General features: G+C 47.1%; 1 protein-coding gene across 3 annotated transcripts in view; it reads left to right on the top strand.

The window, feature by feature from the left end:
- Znf618 (zinc finger protein 618) overlaps nt 1-24,477 on the top strand; it is a 174,274-nt gene that overhangs the window by 74,222 nt on the left and 75,575 nt on the right. The window contains exon 2 of one of the 3 annotated variants that reach the window (XM_050121781.1): nt 23,651-23,694. The exons of 1 other annotated variant lie outside the window; for it this stretch is intronic. In XM_050121781.1, the coding sequence (XP_049977738.1) occupies nt 23,651-23,694 (44 nt within the window). One more of the 3 variants, XM_050121783.1, reaches the window with a different exon arrangement.

Here is a 24,477-nt window from a genome sequence, read left to right as displayed (position 1 = left end):
TTTGTGCATGTTTGGCACCTGGTGTGCCATCTTCTGTTCTCTTCTGTGTGTGTGACCACTTGTCAGCTGAACAGACACCGCCCCCTGAGCGTCTGAGGCCCTGCCCGCAGTAGGTGCTTAGAGAAGGGCAGAGAGCGGGCCTCAGCTACCTGCTGTTCCTGTCTCCCCTCACCAGGCAGGGCGCCCTTGCATTTACAGTTTCATGGAAGATTTTATTTGTGGTTGACTGACAGCGGGAGTTCTTTCAGGAAAACCAGAAGAACTGGTTTAGAACCTTTGTGAAACTCCATTTTTAATAGCAGCAAGGCAGGGCTCAGGCCACTTCAAGAGGGACAATCAAGAATTCTTGTTTGCACAACAGAAAGAGGAGATAACTTGACTTCAGATTTACTTCAGACTCTGTATAGTCTTCAGTGTAATGTGTTCAGAAAGATGCTCAGGGCTGGTTTCACCAAGTAAACAGGAACATCGCTAGGAAGAGAGACCCGTCCAGGGGCGAGCGTGGTATCCAAGTGTCTTCTCTCTGCTTAGCAGGCTGTTTTGAGCATTTATGTTCTGCTTCATGGCCCAGCCACGAGAATGGGGAGCATGGAGGAGCTGGTAGCAGTGGAGGGCCGGGGAGACTGGTCCTCAGAGGGAAGAAGTCCTCATTAGCTGCTGGTAGTTTGGGGCATCGCCTCCTTCCAATAGATAGGGAACCCCTTATCAGATTGCAGGACTTCCAAGCACTTCTTGGCCCCTTATGATTAGTGCCAAAGAAAACCAAGAGTGCAGAGAGACTCAGGTCGCTGGACTGCCCGGCCCACCCAGTGTTTCCCTAGTCAATAGTGCGCCAGAGGGTTTGGCATTCAGTTTTGAAAATGAAGTGTTGGCCACAGGGCAGGGACCCTGATTGATCTTTGGGCTGACGAGGGAGGGGGACTTGTTTGGGTGAGGGGGAGGGAAATGGGAGGCAGTGGTGGGGAAGAGACAGAAATCTTCAATAAATAAATTAATTAATTAAAAAAAAAAGAAAATGAAGTGTTGGGGACTAACTAGTACCTGCCATGCTGTCTTCATCAGGGCTCAAGCAGGACAGGTGGAAGGCCTAGCAGGCATCTTATATCTGAAGTCCCAGTAGAGGCTAAGGTGTCAGTGCCCCTTGAGTCCCAGCCCTGCCTGGGAGACCTGTGCATTCTGTTTCTAAGATCTAAAAAGAAAACTCAGGCGGGGACTGCTTACATTTTTTTCATTTTCTTCTAGCATTTTTTTAAATTGGTAACTCTGACTGACAAGTGTGTTGGGAGGGAGTGGAGATGGGAGGATGGCCTTCTAATGCCCCTTGCTCAGCCTCCACAGTTGGAACCCCTGGGATTTCTCCCTATTCTTCCCCTTAGTTTTGTTGAAGAGTACGAAGAAAATCAGAGAAACAGGCTCAGGCCTAAACCAGTCCAGGAGGAGGGCCTGCTGCTACCCACCCCCTGCACTAGGTAGCTACATTTTTATTTAAAAAGCCTTTGTTCTTAAACACAGATCACAAAGCAAGCTGTGCCTGTCACTTTAAATTTTCTAGTGGCCGGATTGAAAAAGGAAAAAAGACACAGGTGAAATTAATTTGAATAACGTATTTCATATAACCTAGTATCTCCACGGGGTTATCTGCCCAATGCGTAATCATAATAAAAATTCTTACAAAGGTAATATACATTTCTTATCTTGTAGAGCGTCTCCAAAATCAGTGCATGTTTCCCAAGGACCGTGCATCTCAGTTTGGGCATGAACCCCGTCACGACAGCATAAGCCACATAGGACCGTGGTGACCTTGCTGGACACTGTGGCTATAACAGGTGCATATGGAAAATGTTGTACAGATGGGGAAAACACAAACAGCCCAGTGAACCTCTACTTCCTGCCTGTTTGAGCTTTAGTCAGATCCTCTTGGAATGAAATTCCCCAGCTCTCACCTCCTGGTCCCAACCCTGGCTTGCTCTGAGTTTCTCTTCTGGCTCCTGAACCCTCCTCTGACGCTTCATTCCGGGACTGGGTTCTTCCCTCCCAGTGCCTAGCCCATGCCAAGGTTATCTTTCAGGCTAAGTTTCCATTTTTCAGGGTGGCATTTTTTTGCCTCCATCTCCAGTACCTGTGTTGGGTGCTGCTGCGAGGAGGAAGGGCTTTCACTCAGCACCCACTGCAGTGATAATTAGCTCTCCAATCCCTCTTTAACCCGTGGGCTGTGCATTCCAACAGCAAAAGGGCCCTGACTTCTTTGTTCTCTTGATTTCTCCGCAGCGGCTAGCAAGGTGGCCACAGAAAATTAATGATCAATAAGTAGGAACTGAATGACGATGGCAGGCTGGATCAATCTTGTGGAATAACCTAGGCCCAGGGGACCCCACCCCACCCCCAAGCAGAGGCTCCAGACCCCTTCCGCAAGGAGCTCAGCCCTTCCAGCCAGCACTAGCCTTCCTAGGTCATTTTCAACAGAATCACCCTCTTCTTCTCCCTCTCTTGACTGGCTTTCAGTTGCCTCTAAATTATATTTTTGGTGGCTGTTAATAAAAATATAGGGCTGGGGGAAAAAAAAAAGACTTCTCCTAATAGAATTTTATTAAATGGCACTAGTTTAAAAATGTCTCGTAAAAAGTTAATTAATTTGGGATTTGGGGATGAAAGGCGTGATATAAATGTCAGTTATTATTATTACAATTTCAGCCTTACGCTTATGCTCTGGATCCAGACGCTGATCTGGAGTCCCTCTGAATCCCTTGGCCTAAGTATCCCCACTGACATGGCGGAGGCAGATTGGAGCTCTGAGGTCCTGTGGGGATGGAGAGGACCTCACTAGGTTACGTGGTCCTGCCTGTCCATTTGGAATGAGACAAGGTCTTGAGAGCTGGCACCATTGCCAGGCCACAGCCATTCTGCCTGGGAGGGTCTTGGTTCTCCAGGGAGCCTCCAGCTGCACTAGGCCTGCAATATCAAGGTCACAGAATTCTGGGATGTCCTAGCTGTGTGTGAGCCAAGAGAGTTTAGCTCTACTCTTGTTTTACATAGAGGGAAACTGAGTTTGAAGGGGAGGCAGTGGCTCCTCTAACCCAAGGTCATATAGCAAGTTAATTAATTTACAAAGAAAAAAAATGCAGCAAATGCAATTAGTGAAATGGGAGAAGCCATTGAAAAAGGGTTCAGACAATTTAGTGGTGACGAGTCCAGAGTTTGTTTGCCCATGAAATAGAGCCCTGGGATTTTCTGTGAGTTCTCAGAGGCAGACAGCCCTTCCAGACACCTCACCTTTACTCCCTAATGGCACACATGGTATCAGAGGCAGGAAGGCAGCCCCTTCCTTGTGTGTAATTACCAGAGCGAGGTGGGGGGCGTACCACTGTGTTAATTGAGGACTCCATGCTCGTTCCTGTCTCTTTGAAAGAGATCATGTCAGCATCCTCTAAGAAGTAGGACTGAGGAGACGGAGACCATGAATTTCTGTGCATCTCACAACCTCACTGAGGTCTAGCCTCAGACCTCACACACTGGTTGGTCATCTGAGACCATCCGTGGTTGCTCACTCTCTTCTGTAAGTATCTGGTGAGAGTCTGCTCACTCAGAGATGGACTACTCTCTCCTCCCTGTTGGGGATGGATTCAGAAAGCTATACCCCTGGAGCTTCTGCCTGACTTGTCTCTGCTCCTTAAGTCTTTCTATTCTGAGAGTTGACATCTCCTGCGCCCTTGCTGAGTGAGCTTTGTTACTTACCAGTCATCAGAGTCACAGAGTGTTCAGTCAGGGCTGAGGCTCGGGGAATAAGGAGGCAAGCTTGATCAACTCTGGCCTGGGCTTTTCAGTCAAATTCCCACTACCAGTGGTTAGTATTATCTAGGGAAATTTGAATTCAGACATAACTGTACTTGAACCTGACCTCTCCTGGAACAAGATACTCCATCTCAGTCTCCCCTCAGTGGCACTGGGGATAGGGACAGCTACTCTGGAGTGTTACTGAAAGCACCAAGAGGAAGGACGTGTCTGCAGTACTTAGTGTTGGTTGCAACAAAATTAGTGGGGGGTCTAGTCATGTCAGTACCACAGTATCCTCGTGACTCATCTATGTCCCGAAAAATTCAGCACGGGAATGCCCACAATCCCTGCTCAGACCTTCACGTAGTCGCATGCCACTGATCCGTGAGCTGGAGCGGGGACCCTGGCCTCTGCCTGCGCTAGGTTTCCTATGTCTCCCAAAGCCGACAGACATGACACGGGGAAAAGCCTCAGCTTCCCATTGTGTCTAGAAAAAAAAGGAGGTCCAGGATGGACATGTCTCTGGTGGGCATCTTGGCTCTCTTGACCAGATAGGGTTCTCAGCAGCACAGCCTCTCTCCCTCCAAGGTATCAGTGAGTCTGTCTACCCTGGGTCACACATACTGTGTACCCTCCTAAACAGAGTTGTGAAATGCTGGCTGCCGTGTCCTGTGTGTCCTCAGCACATCCCACTGCCACTATGGCCCCTGAATGCTTCAGGTCAGAAACCCCAGCACACTGCCTTCTCCTGGCAGCCAGGGTGTTTGGGGTGCAGTAGTGCTGCTGGTAGACACAAGACAGTTAGAAGACCTGCCCTGCCCAAGGCCTTTTGAGTGGTGGGTCTTGGCCTGGAAATCCATGTCCTTATCTTTCTGTTGTAAGGAGGCCAATTGTTTGTTTCCCGGCTGCCCCACAGCTCAGATCCGAAATAACGACATAGAAACTGTTTTATTTACAACACAGCTTGGCCCATTTGCTCTAGCTTCTTATTGGCTAACACATATCTTAATCTAACCCATTTCTAATAATCTTTGTATTGTCACGTGGCTGTGGCTTACTAGGTAAAGTTCTGGCATCTGTCTCTGGTGGGTCTACATGGCTTCTTCTTACTGCTGCTTCTTTCTCCCAGCATTCAGTTCAGTTTTCCCTGCCTACCTCTATTCCCTGAGCATGCCCAAGACAGTTTCTTTAATAACCAATGGTATTCACAGAATACAGAAGAGAATCCCACATCATCTTTCCTGTGGACTGTATTAGGTCCCTAAAGGGTCTCCAAGGCCTTAGACCTCACTGCTTCATAGCAGAGGAAATGTGTAGCCTTGGGAATTAGAAGGTTCAGGAAGGATTCTGGGAAATCATATCCTCTGACCGCGTAGTGAGAGAATTCAACCATCTTGTGTTGTTTTATCAGAGTACCTGGTAGTTCCTTGTTAAGGGCTGTAGCTATACCATTCATCCATCTCCGTCAGGCAATCTATGATCTCATGGCATGCACAGAAACCTGAACAGCTCCGCCCTCACTGACGTAAGGTACACCCAAGGTCAGGGCAGTCACTGCCTTGACTGGAAAGTGTCTTCATTCTTGGCATTTGGAAACTGGGCAGCCATGACTCCTTGTCCCTGCCTTTCTCCCAGGAGTGAAACAGGGGCCTCCTGTCGGTCTTCTCAGCCTGGTGGTAACAGGAGTGACGCCAGAATCCTAGCTTCCTGGTTTCCAGTCCTGGAATAGCAAGGGCCACCACAGTAGTGAGTTTGCTGGGCTTTGACCTTCCCGTTGGAACTTCACTCCTTTCACGGGGAGGTAGCTGTGCGTCGCTAGGATGCTTCCTGCATGTGAGAAAATAACTAGAAAGGGAACTTGTTCTCCTTGTAGCCCCCGTATAGAGGGCCAGCTTCCCTAAACAAGTGTGTAACTCAGGATCGTGGATGGAGTGGCCCTAAAGAGGAAGTGAGCCTTGCTTTCCCCAAGACTGCCTTCCTGTCTGTGGCCTGGGGATAGGACAGATCTTAGCCTTGAGAGGCACCCAGTTCGTTCACCTAGCAGGCTTCTCCGCAGCCGGCAGCGGCTGTCCAACTTGAATGACTCAGTTGCCAAGCTGCTTACCGCCTCATGTTGGGACTCTTCCCAGAGTAGATGCTCCTCTTTATCCCATCCCAGGCCTACCTCCTCCTGGCTTCTGTTTCAGGGGATGTCCATGGTCCCCTAGTGTCATGAAGGAGCCAGTGTGTGCAGACAGGAACAATCTGCCCTCAGGTGTGGGATTGTGCCACTGCCAATAATCATCGAATGGCTCCAAAAGCAAGGGCTTTTCTAGGATTGCTTCCTGATTAACCAGGTCAACATTTCCAAAATCAGTTTCCAGCAAGGTTGAGCCATCTGGGTAGTGTCGTTCCCTACCTAGCCAGGCCAGGGAGTTGATGTGGAGACAGTTCCTGGGCTTTAGCTGGGGAGGCCTTGTCTCTACCAGAGAAAAAAGTCACATTACACCTTTCTTCCGTGATTACCCTGACTTTTTTATTTTATTGCCCCCCTTCAAATCTTCCATTAAACCCCTGTAGATCCTGCTTCAAACAGGCAATTAGACTAACAACGTAATTATATCCTTCCATGCTAATTGTAACTGGTTTAGGGGGAAAACAAAGAGAAAGAGGCTTTGAAATTTCTGGAGACTGAAAGCTATGGTAGTAACTCCAGGTACTTGTGTCTGGTTGCTGGGGCTGGTATCTGTGGCTCTTAGTGTCACGTGGTCTAGGCTGCTGCTAGGACCATCCTATTGCTGTCTCTCCTCCTGAGGGTGCCCGTGCGGCTGCCCTGTCTCTGGCCTTCCAGAGTTTCCCACTTCTCCTGCTCGGCCTTAGCTGACCATGCCTCTCGTCTCTGGTTGATTGAACGGTATCCTCTTACAGAAAAGGAAGACAAGGATCTGGAGGCCAAAAGATCTGTCTTGCTTATGCTGTGTTCCTTGGGAGGTTGTGGGAACTCAGGGAGATTGGACAGAATAGGCCGAGGTCCTAGGGTTTGAACAGACGTAGATGCCACTCAGTTTTAGAATTTGTCTGAGTGTGTCCTCTTGGGGCCAGGCTACGGTTTGGTGAATGGTTCCTCTAGGCTGCTTTCAGCCTGGAGAGAGTCAGATAAGCGACTGAACAGCGGGGCCTTTGGGAAGAGTGACATCTGCTCCACTCTGCTTGTGTGGCAGACGTCGTGGCCACAGAGCTGGGCCGCCCTGGTGTGAAGGCCATCCAGGGCCAGATTGTGGAGATGGGACAGAAGAAGACAGCCTGATGGGGGGGGGGGCAGATGTAGGAACACAGGTGTGATGGAAATCAGTTATGAACATGGCTGCAAGAGGACAGGTGTCCTGAAGGAATAGGGGTGTGGTTTCACCTTGGCAGAAATGAGAGTCCAGTGTGCAGTGCTTCAGGTGAGGGAGGGTGACAGGAAGGAAGGAGGGGGCAGTGTTTAAGCAGAGACAGGGAAGTCTGAAGGGACTCCTCGGAGAAGCATGGAAGAGATGGAGGAGCACCTTCTGAGATAGAACTGGACCAGCTGTGTGACTTCGTGGCATCACTTTCCTCACCAGATTTGAAGGAGGGTCTTGTAGTGCTTCTGGCTCAACACCTTATGGAGCAGGAATCAGATCAGCATTTCTGGGTGGGAATCCTGTTCCAACCAAGCCCAAAGCCTTTTCTTCAATATGCGTACTCTGTTCAGTACCCATTTCCAGATGAGTGAAGCTCCGTGGTTCTGTGGCTGTGCCCCTCCCAGATGTACTGGGCTTTTCCATCTGTACCTTTTGTCCTTTTGGTCTCAGCCCATGGAAGAAAGCGCGCGCGCACGTGTGTGTGTGTGTGTGTGTGTGTGTGTGTGTGTGTGTGTGTGTGTGTGTGATATCTTCCTTGTTTCAGAAATAGCTTCCCAATTGGGTGACAAATATGGCCATGTTTCCCTTAGGACAGATGTCACTTCATGGTGATTTTGAGGACTGGGGTGGAGAGATCTTGTCATGCTTTAGATGTAAAGCTGCTTGGAACTTCTTTCATTGTGTGCCTTCATACCTGGTGGCACCCTGTTTGGGCTACCTTGGTGCCAGGTGTTTCAATCCTGGGCTTGCCAACAGCTCTGTAGAACTGACATTTCATTAAAATTCCATTAGCTATATTATTCTTTTTTTTCAAACCAATGAGCAATTTATAGATTCATTAACTTTTTACAACACGTGTGAAACCATGAAGAAGGGAATAAAGGAAATTAAATATTTGGTCCACAGAGTTTCACTCAAAGATGGTGGCCCTTAAATACTAAGTGTAAAAGGTGGATGATGAAGGCCAGTCTGAGAAGCATAGGAAGGTCTGGGATCTTCTAGACATGTCTACAACTAAAGGAATCTTGTTCACACTACAAACACACACACACACACACACACACCACGTTTTACACACACACAGACATTTTTCCATCACCGTGCTAGGGATCCACTTAGCCTTTAATCCAAACCTGTTGAGCATTTTCCTCTTGACACAAAGTGGCTGCTGTGCTGTGCTGTGCTGTCCTGTGCTGTCCTGTGCTGTCCTGTGCTGTCCTGTCCTGTGCTGTCCTGTGCTGTCCTGTGCGGCTGTCCTGTGCTGTCCTGTGCGGCTGGCCCATGGAAGTGCACCACTCCTGGCAGTGACTCTGCATGTATTTCCTTGTTTTGAATCTGTGTTGTCTTCTGGCTCTTGCTTTCTTTCCTTTAGGGGAAGGTGAGATGACTTGATGCTTGAGTATGTGGGCTGCAGGGCCAGACAAGCTGTGCTTCAAACATTGACCTTTTTGCACACGGGACAGAGTGGCATAGCCCTTGTGACTTTACTAATCTAAATCTCTCTGTTTGTGTGAAATTATAGTAGTGCTGGAATCTCTAGGAAGTCCGGGAGAATGACAGGATATTTTGTTTATTGTGTTTGAACTTCTGGTCTTCCTGCCTTGACCCCTCTGAGTGCTAGGATTGCACAGACACTGTATCTGGCCCTATGGTGTGCTGAGGACTGAAATGCTAGGCAAGCAAGCATTCTACCAACTAAACTACATCACTAGTTCATGAATACCCATTACCACACAACCCTGGTAAGGATGAAATGAAATGTGGCCTAATCACATTCTTATTCCAGCCTGGGCTGTGTGATTGAACCACAGGATTGGACCACGTTGTCCTCCACGGGTGTGCTCAGTCCAGCTCTGTTCCACCAACAGCAAACCCGGTCTACTTTCGACACTCCAGTTTATCCAACTGTAAAGTGAATAAGCGGCTCCTAATGATTGTAGTATGAATAATAAAAACCCAGAGACAGAAATTGGAAGTCAACCTGAAAACCAGAAAAGCAAAGCAGCTAAGCCACTAGAGAAGTCTTACCTCTAAGACTGGTCGACCACAAGTTAAACTGACAAAGCCTCATTCTCCTCCCATTTTATATTCCCTCTAGTTCTGGGATTAATGGTGTGTAACTCCCTAGTACTGGGATTAAAAGTGTGGGTCACCACCATGTGGATTTGTTTCTGCATTGATTTGTGTAGCCCAGAGTGGCCTTGAACTCACAGAGATCCACCTGCTTCTGTCTCCCATTTCCTGGGTTTAAAGGTGTGTGTCACCATTACCTGACCTCTAATGGCTTTAGCTTTGCCTCTGATCTTCAGGTAAGATTTATTTATTAAAATACACATAATATACCACTATAAATATTGAAGCTGCTAGATGGAATCGTGTGATGGGCCTTTTTGGGTTTTGGACACTTCAGGGGGTCTTCTCACCCAGCAGTGTCCCGCTGCTGTGGCTGCCACTGCTTGTTTATGAAGACAAGCAGTGTGTGTATCATATTCCAGAGCCACTTAGCTTGGAGATTTGCTGCCCCGTGTGACCTGGAGAGAGATGGCTCAGAAGCCAAGAGTGCCTGCTGCTCTTCTAGAGGACTCGAGTTCAGGTGCCTGCGATTCAGCCTCTGACCTCCAAAGACACTGTCATGTAGCACTCACAGATGTGTGGAGGTCAGAGGTTAATTTCTGAGCATCAGTTTTCTCTCCACCTTGTTGGTCCCAGAGTTGAACTCTCGCACCTCTACTGACCAAGCCATCTTGTTGGCCCAAGACCAGGTTTTTGTAAAGTTGTGAGTGGCCAGTCTGGGATAGGATGAGACTCCAGTCACTCTGCTCCGGTGACAGCCCTTGCAGATGTGTATCCTACTTATTTATAGGGAGTTGTAAGTTTTCTTCATAAGTGACAGTAAAGGGACTAAGCAGGGAGGGGGGAACAGTCATTCCGTTTTATACCCTGTGGGGCGGTTGCTTTGGGGATTTTGTGCATATGCCTGGTGCATTTGTCCTGGTTCACTTTATATAAAGTTTTTTTTGTATAGTTTTAACTGAGCCCTTGTTGCTTCAGTTTAGCATGTATGTTTTCCCATAACTCTTTACCAGTTCCAGGCATCTGTCTTGAGTTATTTGGAAGTGGGGATCTGCTGATGTTCTTATTGGCTGTCCCCAAGTTCCTGTATAAATAGGACAGTGGCCATCTTTGTGTGTGAAGCATTTTCCTTCTGTACAGGTGCAGTTCCTCAGAATGAGTATGCTGGAGTCAGAGGATTTGGGAATTGGTAAGGCTGTGACGGATGGTGGTGATGTTGTGACACCTGAGACTTGGAGCTGCTCCAGAGTCTTGGTGAGGATGAAGACAAAGGTCTAAATCTCAGTGGGGTAGGTAGTTTCTGACTTTAGAGTCTGTACCAAGCCATGAGTGGGTTTCTGGAATGCTCATTTGTCCATGCTGGACTGGAAGCTCATACCTGGTCGTGCTCACAGAGCCCCATTACATTCTAACTGAGGAGGAGATAAGGCTATGGAGGCTTGCAGCCTGCACTCAAACACATAGGACCTCGTGCACTGTTACTCTTCCCAGGCTTTGTTTTCCATGCATGCATCATGCTACCTGACTCAAAGACCATGCATCCACGGCATATCTTTTACACTGAGTATTTCCACTAGTGAAACCGATAGTGTGCAGGAAGGGGAGCTGCAAGCCTAGCTTTGGAGAATGCAGTTGTGCTTGGTATAGGGAGGTTAGTATTTTGGGTAGACTTCTGAGAATCTTGCTGTCTTCAAATGTTTCCTTTAATTGTTAAGTCCTAAGCTTAAATTAAACATGGGCATTTTCCATGATCTACTATTTGCTTCTGCATTTTGTTTACTGTGGCTATCGTGATAGCTTGGCTTGTGCAGACAAGTTCACTGGTGGAGAATACAGCAGTGTGGATGGTGACAGTGAAGACCCTGGAGTAGTTACTTGCATAGAGCTTGGTCTGTGCTGACCTTTGATCTAAGAGCCTTATATTTACAAACTCCTATTCATTGAATGATTTTATCCATTAACCCAGTTTATGAAAGAGAAATAAGATATGGGACCTTGGAAAGGTAAGTAACTTGGTGTTTATCTTAGAAGATGAGAATTTAAACCTCTGCGCTACTCCTAACCATATGACTTTCAGTAGAGTGACCCCAAGCCTGCTCATTCCTTCTGACATGGAAATCCTGACTCCAGTCAGGTGAACTGAATGAAGTCGTGGGTGTAGCAGTCCCCCATCATGAAGCAGATGGATCACAGAGCTGATGGGACATGTCCTCCTCCTTCACCCAGATCCAGGCTTCCCAGAACCCGAGTCATCTTCCCCTTCTAGGATGCTGTGTAGACACACTCATCTTTGGACACCTGGGAATGCAGAGGCATGGCCCCTGCTGGGGAAGATGGGTGGAAGATGCTGAGAAGACAGATCCTAAAAAGATGACCGAGTATCCCAGTTGCTTGATCAATACTGATTGTATGGCTCAGGCCATAAGTGCTGTAACAAAACAGGAAGGTGGAACTGAACCTTAAAGGCAGTCTTCTGTTCCTAAATCAAACCTTTCCCAACAGCCAGCACAGAGACCCCCAGGGTTGCAGCTGCTCCCGGCTGTGGTACGAATGCTGTTGTCTTTAGCAAACTTATACAGTAACAAAAAGCTGCAATGCTCTGGAGTGGCCTTGAAGGTGGAAGAGTTTGGAAACTGAGGAGCCTTAGTCTCTGAGGGTGATTGGTCTGGTCAAGGGGTGCTTCCTTGATGCTTGAATCTCCTGGGTGGTGGGTTTGGACAGCTAGACTTCCATGCTAGGCTCTCAAAAAATTCTGGAAGTAAAAGTGTCAGTGAAGGTCATGCAGGCATACCCCCTGAGGTGTCAGGGGTGGATATGGATAGATTTCACACACTCTCCAACCACAGTCTTGAGATCCCAGAGGGTCTTCGATGAGCTCTAAAAATCACCTCTTTCCTAGTTGTAGTGTTTGTTAGAGGACTACATTTCCCAGGTGCCTTTGCTGTCTGGCTTTCAACTCCTGCAGCCCAAAGGATATTCAGCAGGGAAATTGGTATAGAAGGAGAAGCCTAGGGTTTTTCTCTTCTCTCTGTCTGCTTCATGGCATGTTTTCTGTGTGGCTGCAGCTCTCCCCTTGTGGTCCTTTCCTGTTGGGTAGCTCTTGATGTAATTCTGCTTATGTCAAACAGCTCTAACTTTTGGCAAGATGAGTTCTTCCACTCCCCAGACCCTGACTGCCAGCAGCAGGTCCCCCGATGCCACTCTGGTTAAAGGGCCCACAGTTCCTTTAGGGTCTGAGCTCAGCTCTCCATGGTAAATGGTCTACACTTCAAAGACCCTCAGTGACTTTTTTCCCTCCTTTGTTTTCTAATTGCTTGTTTGCTTGTTCCTTCTTTTGTTTGTTTTGGCCTGGGAGACGTAACCACTCCACGTAACCACTCCACCGAAGAGCACCCTGACCCTCTCTCCAGCACTGCACTGTCTGATGGAAGCCGATGGGAAAAGTCACGGCTGCCCTAATGAATTCAGAGCAGCAGGGTTTTGTTTGTTTGTTTGTTTGTTTTTGTTTTTCGGGTTTTTTTGCATTTGAGACGAAAACAAAATTATAGAATAATTTTAAAATAGCCTGGCTGCCCAGATTTCCCAGCAGGCGCCCCCTGGGATGTGTAGAATTACCATCTTCTTTGCTTTGTAAGGCTTCTCATTTTGTTGGGAAGTGGGTGACTCCTTCCTTTCCAACTAAGAGAGAACTATTTTGATTTTGAAAAAAATATCATGCAGTTGTTCCTCCTCCTTCCCGTTTCCTTGGACTGTTGATCTTGTGATGTATTTATAGAGCTTGTGGTTGGCTGGCCAGGAGTTATTTTGCAAGAAGAATTCATAAGACTTCAACTTGGAGCATGTGTTCTAGACTTTTTTCTTTATTAAAAAAAATCTTAGAGCAGCTACTTTGCCCTTTATAATTATTTTTCTTACACAACACCTCTCTCTCTCTCTCTCTCTCTCTCTCTCTCTCTCTCTCTCTCTCACACACACACACACACACACACACACATTTTCTGTGTGGATTTGTTTCTGCTCCCCCCTCATGTATGTGTGTATATATACATATATATACATAAACATACATACATATATAATATATATGTATATACATTCCCCCCCAAATTTAAAACCCCAAACTTTATTGTATTGGGATATTTTGCATTGTAATGACCTGGGAAAGGGTGTTTGGGGGTCAGGAGAGTCCACCTGTACATAGAAAGTCTTCGGTTAGCTGAGACGTGTGAGCAGGCTACCATCCTCAGCTTAGTTCATTGCAGACACTGGTAATGGATCGTAGCACTCTCTAGAGGCACTCTAATGCTGTCCCAGAATCCTCTGGGCACACTGTCCTAGGCAGCCACTACTAATTGATTAAAATTGGCACTGAAATAAAACCTGCTTGCCATTCTTGGACTAGATGATTCCCTAGACCCCAGTTAGTACCACAGTTTTCTCAGTATTGGCAGTACAATTCATTTATGTTTTCAACCAGTGTACTGGTCCCACGAAGCCCCACCCACATGTAGCACAGCTGGGGTCCTGGATGCTGTGGGGCTACAGAGAAGCAGAACACAGCTAGGCACCCTCAGGAAGCTGTCAGTGCAGAGCAGCTGGGAGCAAGATGGTGGTCCTTGGTGGCTAAGGTCCTTAGTCCTGCAGGACCAAGTTGTCCCTGTGATCAGTGTGGACTTCCTAGTTAGAATAGACTAGAAGAGCAAGACAGCAGCAGAGTCGAGACACTTCAGAACTGGGAGCAGGGGTAATGTCCTCAAAAACGTATTCTGTCAAAATTCTCAGTATTTGATGAAACTGAGGTTTGGAGAAAAAAAAGAGACTAAAAACTTATTTTATTTCTTGTTTACTCATGTATATACTTTTTAGTTACTTCTGAGCTTTTAGACAGGGTCTTGTATAGCATAAGAAGGCTTTGACCTTTTGATCCCCCATCAGAGTCTCCTAACTGCTGGGTTATGATCGTGCCTCCTCACTCTGGGGAATAAATGGTGGTTTTCTGATGTCCATTCCTGAGAAACCATTTTAGTAAGAGGTCATTGTTTGTGCAGGTCTCCGTGTGTGCCAACCACTGTTTAGAGTTCGTCTCACAGATTCAGCCCTCAGTGATCTCGTGAATGATGCTGTAACCCCTCTGATAAATACGGACCCTGAGTCGTGAGTTATTGTGTCACTCAGGTATGGAGCCAGGGTTTGAAACCCAGCCGTCAGCCCCCATAGTCCATTCTGAGAATTACTACACAGAATCTGTCTTGCTGGAGTAATCGGGATGTTTTTAAGGCACTAATTTTATATCTTAGCAACTGTGTCGTCAGAATGACGATCTTTGGGTCTTTGGGTCATGGAACATTTTAGCGCTGACTAAGAATGTCCTGGCAGCCTTGTAAAGGGGCTGATTTTTAAACTCATTTGACATTGGAGAAAATGCCGTCCAGAGACAGAGTGTGACTGGAGCAAGGTTACAAAGTGTAATTGTCCTGGCAGAATTTGAATTCAAGGCTACCTGGTTTTACATGTTGGTGTCAGAGGGTTTGAGAACCTCCCGATCTGGCACTCTGCTAGGCAAAAGGGAAAACTGTGGACCAGGGGCATTAATCCAGCAACCTTACAGGCTCCTGCTCCTCCCTGACAAGACCATCTGGGTAGTTTACAGTCTGTTCTTGAGCGTTGCAGGCTGGTCTCTTCCATGCTCACTCACCTAGACAATTCTATCCTGCCCTTCTCGGTCATCTCGTTCAGACGTCACAGCCCTTCCTGTACTTAGAAGAGACTTCTTTTCTCTCCAGGAAACAAGCAAACAAAAATGTTTTCTTTTTTGTATGTGCCCCCTCCCCCACTTCCTGCTGATCTGAAGTGAATAGCTATCACGCTATTTAATAAGTAATCTGAGGCTTGGCATGGTAAAAGTGTGCCAGGACGTGGTTTATAGCTGATCTGGTTTTAACTCGCTCCAGGCGGTTTTCCCTGGAGTTTTCTGTAAAATCATAAACCTGGAAAGAGAATTTTTGTGGAATTCGGTCTCCTGGCTCATTCTTCTGTAAACTGAGAGGTTAGCCATGTGACCGCAGAGAGATGCTTTTTTTCCTTCCTTTTTCTTTCTCTGTTAAGAAAACAAACAGCTGCACTGACGCACGCAGAGGAGCGTGTCCCCTCTAGATGACAGGGAAAGTCGTTCTCCAAGGTCAGTCAGGCTGCCATGGAAGTGGGACTGTCCAGGGCCAGGGTCTCTGTGTCCAGCCCACCGCGAGGCTTTGCCTGGCTATCAGAAGTGTTCCCACCTTGGAGAGTGGCAGAGGACACTCTCCAGGTGTCCTGAGCTGCTCCTGCATTACACTTATCTTCCCTAGGGTTCTTCCTGCTGTTAAGGGTGGTCACTGTGGATGGGAGACCTCATCTGGACATGTGACTGCTTAACCTGTTTCATCCTTACCATAGCAGGGTTTGGAGCCTGCCCTTCTTCTCTTTTCAGCGCATTGGTGATGTCATTGTCAGCCTGGCTCTCTCCTCAGCTGTTCTTGTATAACTGTCCCGGGGCCCTGCCCATCATAGGTGGTGCACAGAAATGTCTGCCTAAATGAATAAAGACCACGTTTGCTCTCTGTCTGCCCAAGGCCTTGCATCTGTGTTCCGGTCCTTTCTTTCCTAAATCCCCTCTGTCCCTACTCATTCCTCAGGCTTGGAATCCAGGGCAGTCAGTGTTCAGCTGGGAAAGGAGACACACATTTGAAACCCAAATACATCATTGAGTGAGGTCTGAGAAGCATGTCCTACCTGGGGAGATTATACTGCATTCAGTTTGGGGGAACAGAGTCCCCTGTAACTTGCAAAGCTTTGGCTCTGCATTGACACAGTCAGTCTGTTTGCATGGACATCAGGGCTAATAAAATAATAAAACTAAGGACCCTAAGCTTGTGGGGTGTCTGGAGGTGAGGCAGGAAGACACTTCCTCCAAGGCTTTGGAGACGCAGGTCTGAGTGCGTAAAGAAGATGGACAGAGAGTGAGGAGACCCGTGTGAGCCCAGCCGGCTGCTCACCGCTGTATGGCCCTCAAACATTTCTGTGGCCCCAGTGGCTGCTGGGTGAATTGCTATCAGAAAGGTGTGGTTAGTAGTGCTGTCTCCTCCTCAGGATCTCCAGGACTGTCCACACGGTGAACCCCTCTCTCCCTCTATGAACCATGGGTTGTTGACATTGGATACCAGAGAGCTCTCCTTGTTTGCCTTGGTGTTCCTGTTCCACGGTTTTAACGTTTTTTCCTTGCATCTTTCTCTCTACCCACCCACATCCATTTCTTGAGTGAGTCCTGTCCTGCATTCTCTTTCCTACCGCCTCTGCTGCCATACACCAGCCACAGTCACTCACTGTACCCCAACTGTAGCTCACCAGCTTCCTGCTCAGGGCCTGTTCTCAACACAGCAGCCATGACAGTCTTTCTGAAATACAAGTCAAATTGTGTCTCTTTGCCAAAACCTTTTTGTGGCTCCCTAGGGTTAAACACACACACACACACACACACACACACACACGGCTCTTTAGTGGCCTCTCAGGGCCCCGTGTGAGCTGACTCTTCATTACTTCTCCTTACGTTACTTGCTCTGCCACATCAGCGTCCTTTTGGCCACAAGTACACTAGGCACACACACGCACACACACACACATACACACACACGCACGCACACCCCCGCCTGTGGACTTTGCAGTGGCCATTCACCCTGGCCCAGATACCTCACGGCCCAGTCTTTGCCTCCTCCTAGTGTTCTCTCAGTTATGTCTATCCTGACCACTGTTAATTCTGATCACAACACACAACTTGACCATGTGTTCAACATTCCTGCCATATCTACCATTGCCTGCCCTGCATAGAAGCCATTAGAAATGATACATTTTACTGATTTCATCTAATGGTACCACCAACCACTTGACTGCGGTGCTGTGACGGCAGGGGTCGCTTGTGGAGGGTACAGAGACTTATTACTAATTATGAAAGCTTGGCCCTTAGCTTAGACTTGTTCCTAACTAGCTCTTACAACTTAAATTAACCCGTTTCTATTAGTCTGTGTTCAGCCACGTGACTTTTTACCTCCTCCATCCTGTATGTCTGACTTCCTTAGTGTGCTGCTGGCATCTCCCGTGCATCTAGACTCTTCTCCAGTTCCTGCCTCTCCCTGGAAGTCCTGCCTACTCTCTCCTGCCTCACTATTGGCCTTCCAGCTCTTTATTAAGCCAATAAGAAGGCGCCTTTCACGCGGTGTGATCAAATAGCTTCAAGAGGAAGGCACTCTGTAGTGGTGAGCAGTGACTTCTTCTTTCAGTCCTCCCTCGTTACCTGATTAATTTGGAGGCCGTGCTGGCTATTGGGAAGGAAAGGGATGCATTGATGTGGCTCCAGTTCCTTAACTGGCCTCCATCAATAGTAAGGAACATAGGATTGTTCCCTGGGCAGGTCCTGGTTCCAACAGCTGCTTCTTCCTAGTCGGGCTTCACCCTTCCTACAGAACTGAGTATACTAGTTGACACAGAAACAGAATTTTATTTTAATTTAAAATTTTGAACTAATGTATATACTAAATGTGAACACACACACATATAAATATATTTTATGGACACTTAAGAATGTGACTTTCATGTGAATTGGTATGATGGAGTATGCAGAGACATTTCCTCTGCTTGTTTCCAGTTCCTCTGGATACAACAGTGGAGTGTTCTGACCACTGGGGGGTTGTTCAGAACTCAGCATAGTACTTGACACACAGTAGGTTTCCAGGAAATACTCACAGGGTGAGTGAGGAGTGGCCAGTCGTTAAAACTCGGTTGATGAGGACTAGGGAGGCGGCTCAGCTGGTAGAGTGCAGCACGAGGGCCTGAGTTTGGACCCCAGCACCCATGTGAGAACTGAGGACCAGTGTGCACTTGTAATCCCAGCACTGAGGCAGGGAAGGAGGATCCCGGGGCTTGTTGACTAGCCGTTCTCGCTGAATCTGTGAGAGGCCTCTCAACAAGCACGGTAGGAAAGTAATGGAGTAGCTCATGTTGCCCTCTTGCCTCCATATATGGGAGCACACACAAGCGTACACGTGTGTGTGTGTGTGTGTGTGTGTGTGTGTGTGTGTGGTCACACACTTTTCATCCATGCTGCATTCCCAATGTGATTTGTTCACCAGGGCAACCTTACAATCAGAATTTTCTGGGCAGTGATCTCTATAAACAAATCCAACAGTATTTGCTGAGTCTTTTCCCTGAACTGGTTCCTAGAGACATGGCCATGAAATACAATTAATAAAAAACTCAGAGACATATATTGGGGTTCAACCTGAAGGTCAGAAAAGCAAAACATTCAGCCACTGCCTCTTACCTTGACCTCAGTCCGAAAATGGTGATTCTGACTGGAGGAACCTCAGAATGAGACTAAGACTGAGGTCAGTCTCCTCCCGTTTTATGATCCTTTCTAGTCCTGGGATTAAGGGTGTGCACCATTGCTGCCTGGTTCCTATGGCAAGCTACTGTGGCTACCGGGATTAAAGGTGTGTGTCATTGCTGCCTGGTCTGTAAGGCTGGCCAGTGTGTCTGTTTTACTTTTCTGATCCTCAGGCAAGCTCTATTTATTAAAATACAAATGCAGTGGCACTCCATGGCTGTGTGGGGATATAGTCTCTCCTGGGAGGAGTGGCACATAGTCTGGGCTACATCAGGCACTCCTGTGGAGTTGGTGAAGATTCTGATGGTAGTGTCCTAACATTGCTGGGGGAATAATCCATAGGGACAAATTAAATCTTGCTGGGGGAGGGGAGCTAGTCAGACCTCCAGAGAGGAAGTGGTTTTCAAATTGCTATGGGGACGGTAAAGTCAAGAACCTAATTATTCTAGTACACAACTGCGCCGTGCTGGGGCCTGTCCTGATGCCATCTTAGAGATGCCCACTCTACGATGGTGGTCCCTCCATCTCCATGGAGGTGGGGATCACGTTGGTGGTACCACCTTAGCCTCTGGCTCCATTCTCCCATCACAGAAAGGCATTTCATTCTCGAGATCAGGCAGCAGGACCCAAGGAGCTGTTTTCCTCCATTGTGCAGGCATGACAATCATTAATTTTTGATTGATTTGCTTAGAATTATGGGCGCCCCAGCATTCTTTCCGCCACTGAACAGCTGTATAACAAATGAATATATCACAGTGCACAAAAGATTAGAGATCTAAGAGAAGCAATTACATTGGCCACCCTCCCCTCCCCCACCCACTCCCAGCCAGGGAAAGGAGGAAATTTTTACCAGAAATTCCTCAAGTGGCTTTACAAAAAAAAAAAAAAAGAAAGAAAGAAAAAAGAAAAGAAAAAAGAAACAAAAAAACCAAAACAAAAAAACCTTTTCATAATTGAATTAAATCTTTATTTCTTTGTCTTTTAAAGCTGATTTCCAAACACACACCATTTCTTTACATGCTTGGTTGGGTTCTGTCCATCCAGGAAGAATCTTTAAGAATGAAATCTCAACTTGTAAATTAAAACCAAAATGGAAAAGGAAAAAAAAAAGGAAGAGAGAAGAGAATGTTCATATTCTACGCCTCTTTTTCACATTTTTTTGTTGTTGTTGCTCCTATGCCTTTAAGATTTTGGAACTGTACCCATGCACTAAATGTGACCTCCATAACTTTTAAATTAAGAATTTATGCTGGCTTGAAATTTATGAAATATTTCAGCATGAAAGAAAGCCTTTTTCCCTCAGGAAAATTGAGCAATAAATCACAGCGCGTGGATTTACTGCCCTGGAGCCAGCGAGAGATAGGATTTTTTTTTTTTTTGCTTCATTCTGAAAAAAAAAATGTAATCATATAAGACAGCTTAGCTGCTGTCCTCCCACTCTCTAGAATTTTTAATTTCAGCTGTTTCTGCTTGGATTTATTTCCAATATTCCTGCTCGGCTTTTCAATTTCCTCAGTTATTAAATTTTAATTCAGTGCATTAGCATTTAAATTAAAAAAGGGTTTATTTTATCGAAATCGTTGGCCAGCCCCCATTCCCGTAGCACACGAATTGCCTGTTTCTGCCATTTGCACAAAATGTGAAATGCAGCTAATGTCTTACAACTTACATTTGCACAAATTTAGAAATAAAATTTCTGGGTTTGGAATAATATTTTCTTTCCAAGAAAACCCTTAATAAGAGAATGGAAAAGAACATCTCAACGTGCATTGGGGAGGAAAGAAGAGGGAGGAAGGAAACCAAAAATAGCCTTGCCCAGGTGCTAGAGAATCTGGGATATAAGAAATGGGTGGAGCTGGGAAAGAGGCTGGGGTATCATCGCGTGGCTGGAGGGCTACCATCTTACTCCCAGCCAGCAGGAATGAGAAGGAGGTGCCATGGACCCATACATACCTAACTGGTCATAGAGGTTGGGTTCACCCAATATGGAGTGGCAGAGGTGGCAGGGACGGGGAAGGATCTGATTTTAGCCCTCTGTGCCCACCCCCACTTTGTGGAGAGCTACATCCTTTTGGAGCATGTAGTCTCTTAGTGGAGGATGACACGTGACCTTAGCAGTCATATTATCTGAGCTGTTGCAATTTGGGCCCTCCCTAGACTTCTTGCTAAACTGTAATTGATGTCATTTGGGCCATTGGAGACAAATTTGGGGTTATGGTGGTCTGATAGAACCTATTGAGATGCCATCTTGAGCAAGGGATTCTGGGAAGTCTAGCCTGACTCTTCAGCTTTTTCAGACCATTCTCTCCCGATCCTTCTTGGCTTCTGTAACTACTTCTGAGGCTGCTAATGGCTATTATTGTGGAATCCACACTAACTACTTTAACATAGTGACCTTATTTACCTCACACCAGTCACAAAAGCTGTGCTTGCGATGTGCTGTTGCGATAGTGACATATTGCCTTGGAATCTCCCTACTGTATCCATCCTGACCCGGAATTCCCACATGGGAATGAACATTTCCGTCTAGATAATCCTTCCTCTAGCAGCTGGTACCTCGTGCTCCCGCCCCACTCTCCGCAAAAGGACTTGTTTCAACAATAGTTTGAATAGTTGGGAACATTCTGCCTTTGTCAATCATTTTTATAAAACAAGTAGGCGTGACCTCCAGCTCTGTGAAGCCAAGAATCATTGGCAGAGACACAGGTGAAGACTGTCAGGTGTGCCACCAGCAGAGCATCCATCCTCCCTTCTGCTGCACACTCACTGGCTGCACCTAGCCAACCTGGCATACAGTTGTGATGGAAAGGGCTGGAGAGATGGCTCAGCATTTAAGAGCTCTTGCTGCTCTTGTAGAGGACCAGTGTTGGGTGCCCAGCGCCCACACACGGCAGCTCACAGCTACCTATAACTCCAGCTCCACTTGGTCCTACACCTTCTAGCCTCCACAGCAACCTATGTAGGTGTGCTGCCTATAAACTCACAGACACACATAAGCAGAAATAATACACCTTTTAAAAATTGTGACGGAGAAGACATTAAAATATATAAAAAAATAAAAATATATAAAAAATGTTACAAATTTACACCCTGAGTTTAGTCTGAAAGGTGAGAGATTATTTGGAATTATACAAGTTTTTAAAACTCTCAGAGTCAGACGTCTCCTGCTTTGTAGGAGATTCCTGACACAAAAGCAGCTTTGTATCTAGTTTGAGAAATTTGGGATGCAGAGAAGTGGCCGTAGTTAATCCTGTTCCTTTGATTCCATGAAATGACGGGGCTTCCCACCGGTTTCTTCTGACATCACAGGTTGTCATTCTTTCCAAACCACACATACGGTGGCACCTCTCCTATCTTCATCTTTTCTGTTTTCCCTCTATGGCGATTGGGAGCTCCATGGTCACCTTGCTCTTCCCAAACAAAGCCCTAGAACAAAGGATTCTAGGGCTGAGAAAGGTAGCTTTGGAGTGACCTTGGTTTGTACTCATAGCTGTGAGACTTTGTATAAAGAAGGTCTTCTGAGTGAGGACCCACAGTGAGCATTACAGGGGAGGAGGTATCCATGTCCTACACTGGCACTCAGCTAGGAAGTAGACAAGGGGAGGCCGCAGGGACACTCACAGGGACCAAGCGGACGCTGGTTCTGAAAGGAGGAAGGAATGGGGACTGTGGAGAAGCAGAAATGTCACCACTGCTCGCCCATTACGGTGTATAACTGAATGTCACAACCTAGTGTTGGGTTTGGTTTGTTTTTAAGAGAAACTGAAATCATGGCCTTTTGGGATGAAACTTACTTTTTTTTTTTTTTTTTTTTTTAACATGTCAGTGGTCAGTTCAACTCAAACCCAGCCTCATAGTTTCACCAGTTTTTAACTTCTTAAGTACACATCAAAAGGTGGCCGTTTTACTTTAGATCCTTGCCCTTTGTCCACAGCTCTGATATTTAGATAGTTTGGAAACAGAAAGATCATGACCATTGGGCAGTAGAACTTGACCTGAGGGCCACAGGAGTGGCGGGAGGTGGGGGGGGGGGGTTGGGGGCTTATCTATCTTGTCATCACTCAGGAATCCATGCAGAGTGACTGTGTGCGTGTTTCATCAGGGAAATAGCCGGGTGCTAGGTTACCAGAGTGCCACTGACCCTGCTGGGGGTGTTAGAAAATGTGGGACCTGAAGTGGGGGCCTCTCTCAGTTTGGCTGGATTCTGGATAATGGGCGCATGCTCCTGAGCTTTGTACACAGCCTAGAATTACTGTGGCTGCAGGTATTTTGAGATAGCAGGAAGGGCATTGCCTGCATCCTGTGGGGGAGTAGGATCCTGGCACTGTTCACATTCCTGTAGCCTCCTTTGGTCTCAGTGCCAGAGTCCTCCTGAGCCCTGGCTAAGAGTTGTGATCCCAGGCTGTTGTCAGTTGGTCCTTGTGAGACTGGAAACAGCTTCCAGGGCCATGGTCTTTCCATCTGCACCAGAATTTTCTGATTTGTGGAAATTTCATTTGGTCAGCTTTATCTCCCCACCCCCTTACCCCCAAATAAAATGATTAAGAGCTGGCCCTCTCTTGCTTTCCTCTGCTCATAGGGTTGGGGGACAGACTATTTAACATAATGGGATTTCCCCCTCCGGTTGGCAGGGATAAATCTGCAGCCACTGTTTTATTGGAAATCCCAGCTGAAAATAAAAGCAGAGCAATTCAATCTCAGATTTAACTAGTTACTTACTTCTCACGGAGTCCCCAGGGTGTGCAGTTACTGGCTTTGTGTTGGCATTGGTGGCCTGTGTTAGCAGTGGGAGCGTGTGTTGGCAGTAGGTACTCCTGGATTTAAAGGGCCAAGCAGATGGGAATGGGTGAGCGTCCTGACTCCCTCCTGCCCTAAGGACAGGTTCTCTTGCCTGGAGGGATGGAGCAGCCATTTGGGCCCAGCCTATCCATCTGACGGCGAGTGTTCTGTGGGCATCAGGCAGGGTAGTAGTGGTAGTCAGACTGTCTTCTGCCTTGGCTGATGAAGGTGTTCTGGGTTTCTTTTGCAGGCTGACGGAGCCAGTGCAGCTGGAAGGAAAAGCACTGTTAGCAGGTACATCCCTCACCACACCTCACCCTTTCCTGCCCTTGGTCTTGGCCACTGGGAAGATGAGAAGCTTCCACACATCCTCAAGGATATGAGCTGGTGGGCAGTGCTGTACCGTCTGTGGGCATCTGTGACAGTGACTCATTGGAGAACTTAGCGAGGGACTGCTAAAGTCGGGGTGAGCACAAGTAGGGATCCCATTCAGCAGATAAGTGGCAGTTTTAGGGTGCTAGTCCAACTTAGTGTGACATTCCTGGACCCACGTACTTGGGCCCGGACTTTTGTTCTGAACCCATCACTCCAAAGCAAGGCAATGGACACTTTCTGGACAAGAGGTCCATCCTCACCCATGAAGTTGGCAGGAGATGGGAGGGGATGGCCAGAGAAGAGCTGGGTTGCATTGCTGGAGAAGGGAGAGAGATGTGAAGACACATCCACAGGCTTGATGTAGCCAGCTGACGCTTTGTAAGTTTAGTGCTAGTGCTGCTGCTGAGCCTTGTGGAAAGCTCAGGTGACCATGTGACTTTGAGGCCTTGGAGGCAGGAGAAACCAAAGGACAGAGAAGAGGGTTGGCTTCCTGGCACATATAGTCAAGAGCCTCATGGAAAAATTTGCCTTTGGGCCCCAAACACCAGTTCTTTACAATGGTGATGGACTTGTTTTTGTGGGAAGACTAAAGAGGAGGGGAAGGGATGATAGTGTCACGTTTCTTAAACCTTTTATTGAGATTCACCTACTTGGTGAATGTTCCTTGGAACACCCTTTGTGAATCCTTGGGAAGGACGTCCT

Source organism: Alexandromys fortis, unplaced genomic scaffold, assembly GCF_014885135.2.
Source record: "Alexandromys fortis isolate MF-2015 unplaced genomic scaffold, M_Fortis_MF-2015_v1.1 scaffold_183, whole genome shotgun sequence".
Taxonomy (NCBI): Eukaryota; Metazoa; Chordata; class Mammalia; order Rodentia; family Cricetidae; genus Alexandromys; species Alexandromys fortis.
Note: the sequence above shows the minus strand (reverse complement) of the source record. Positions and strands in the feature narration are given on the sequence as shown.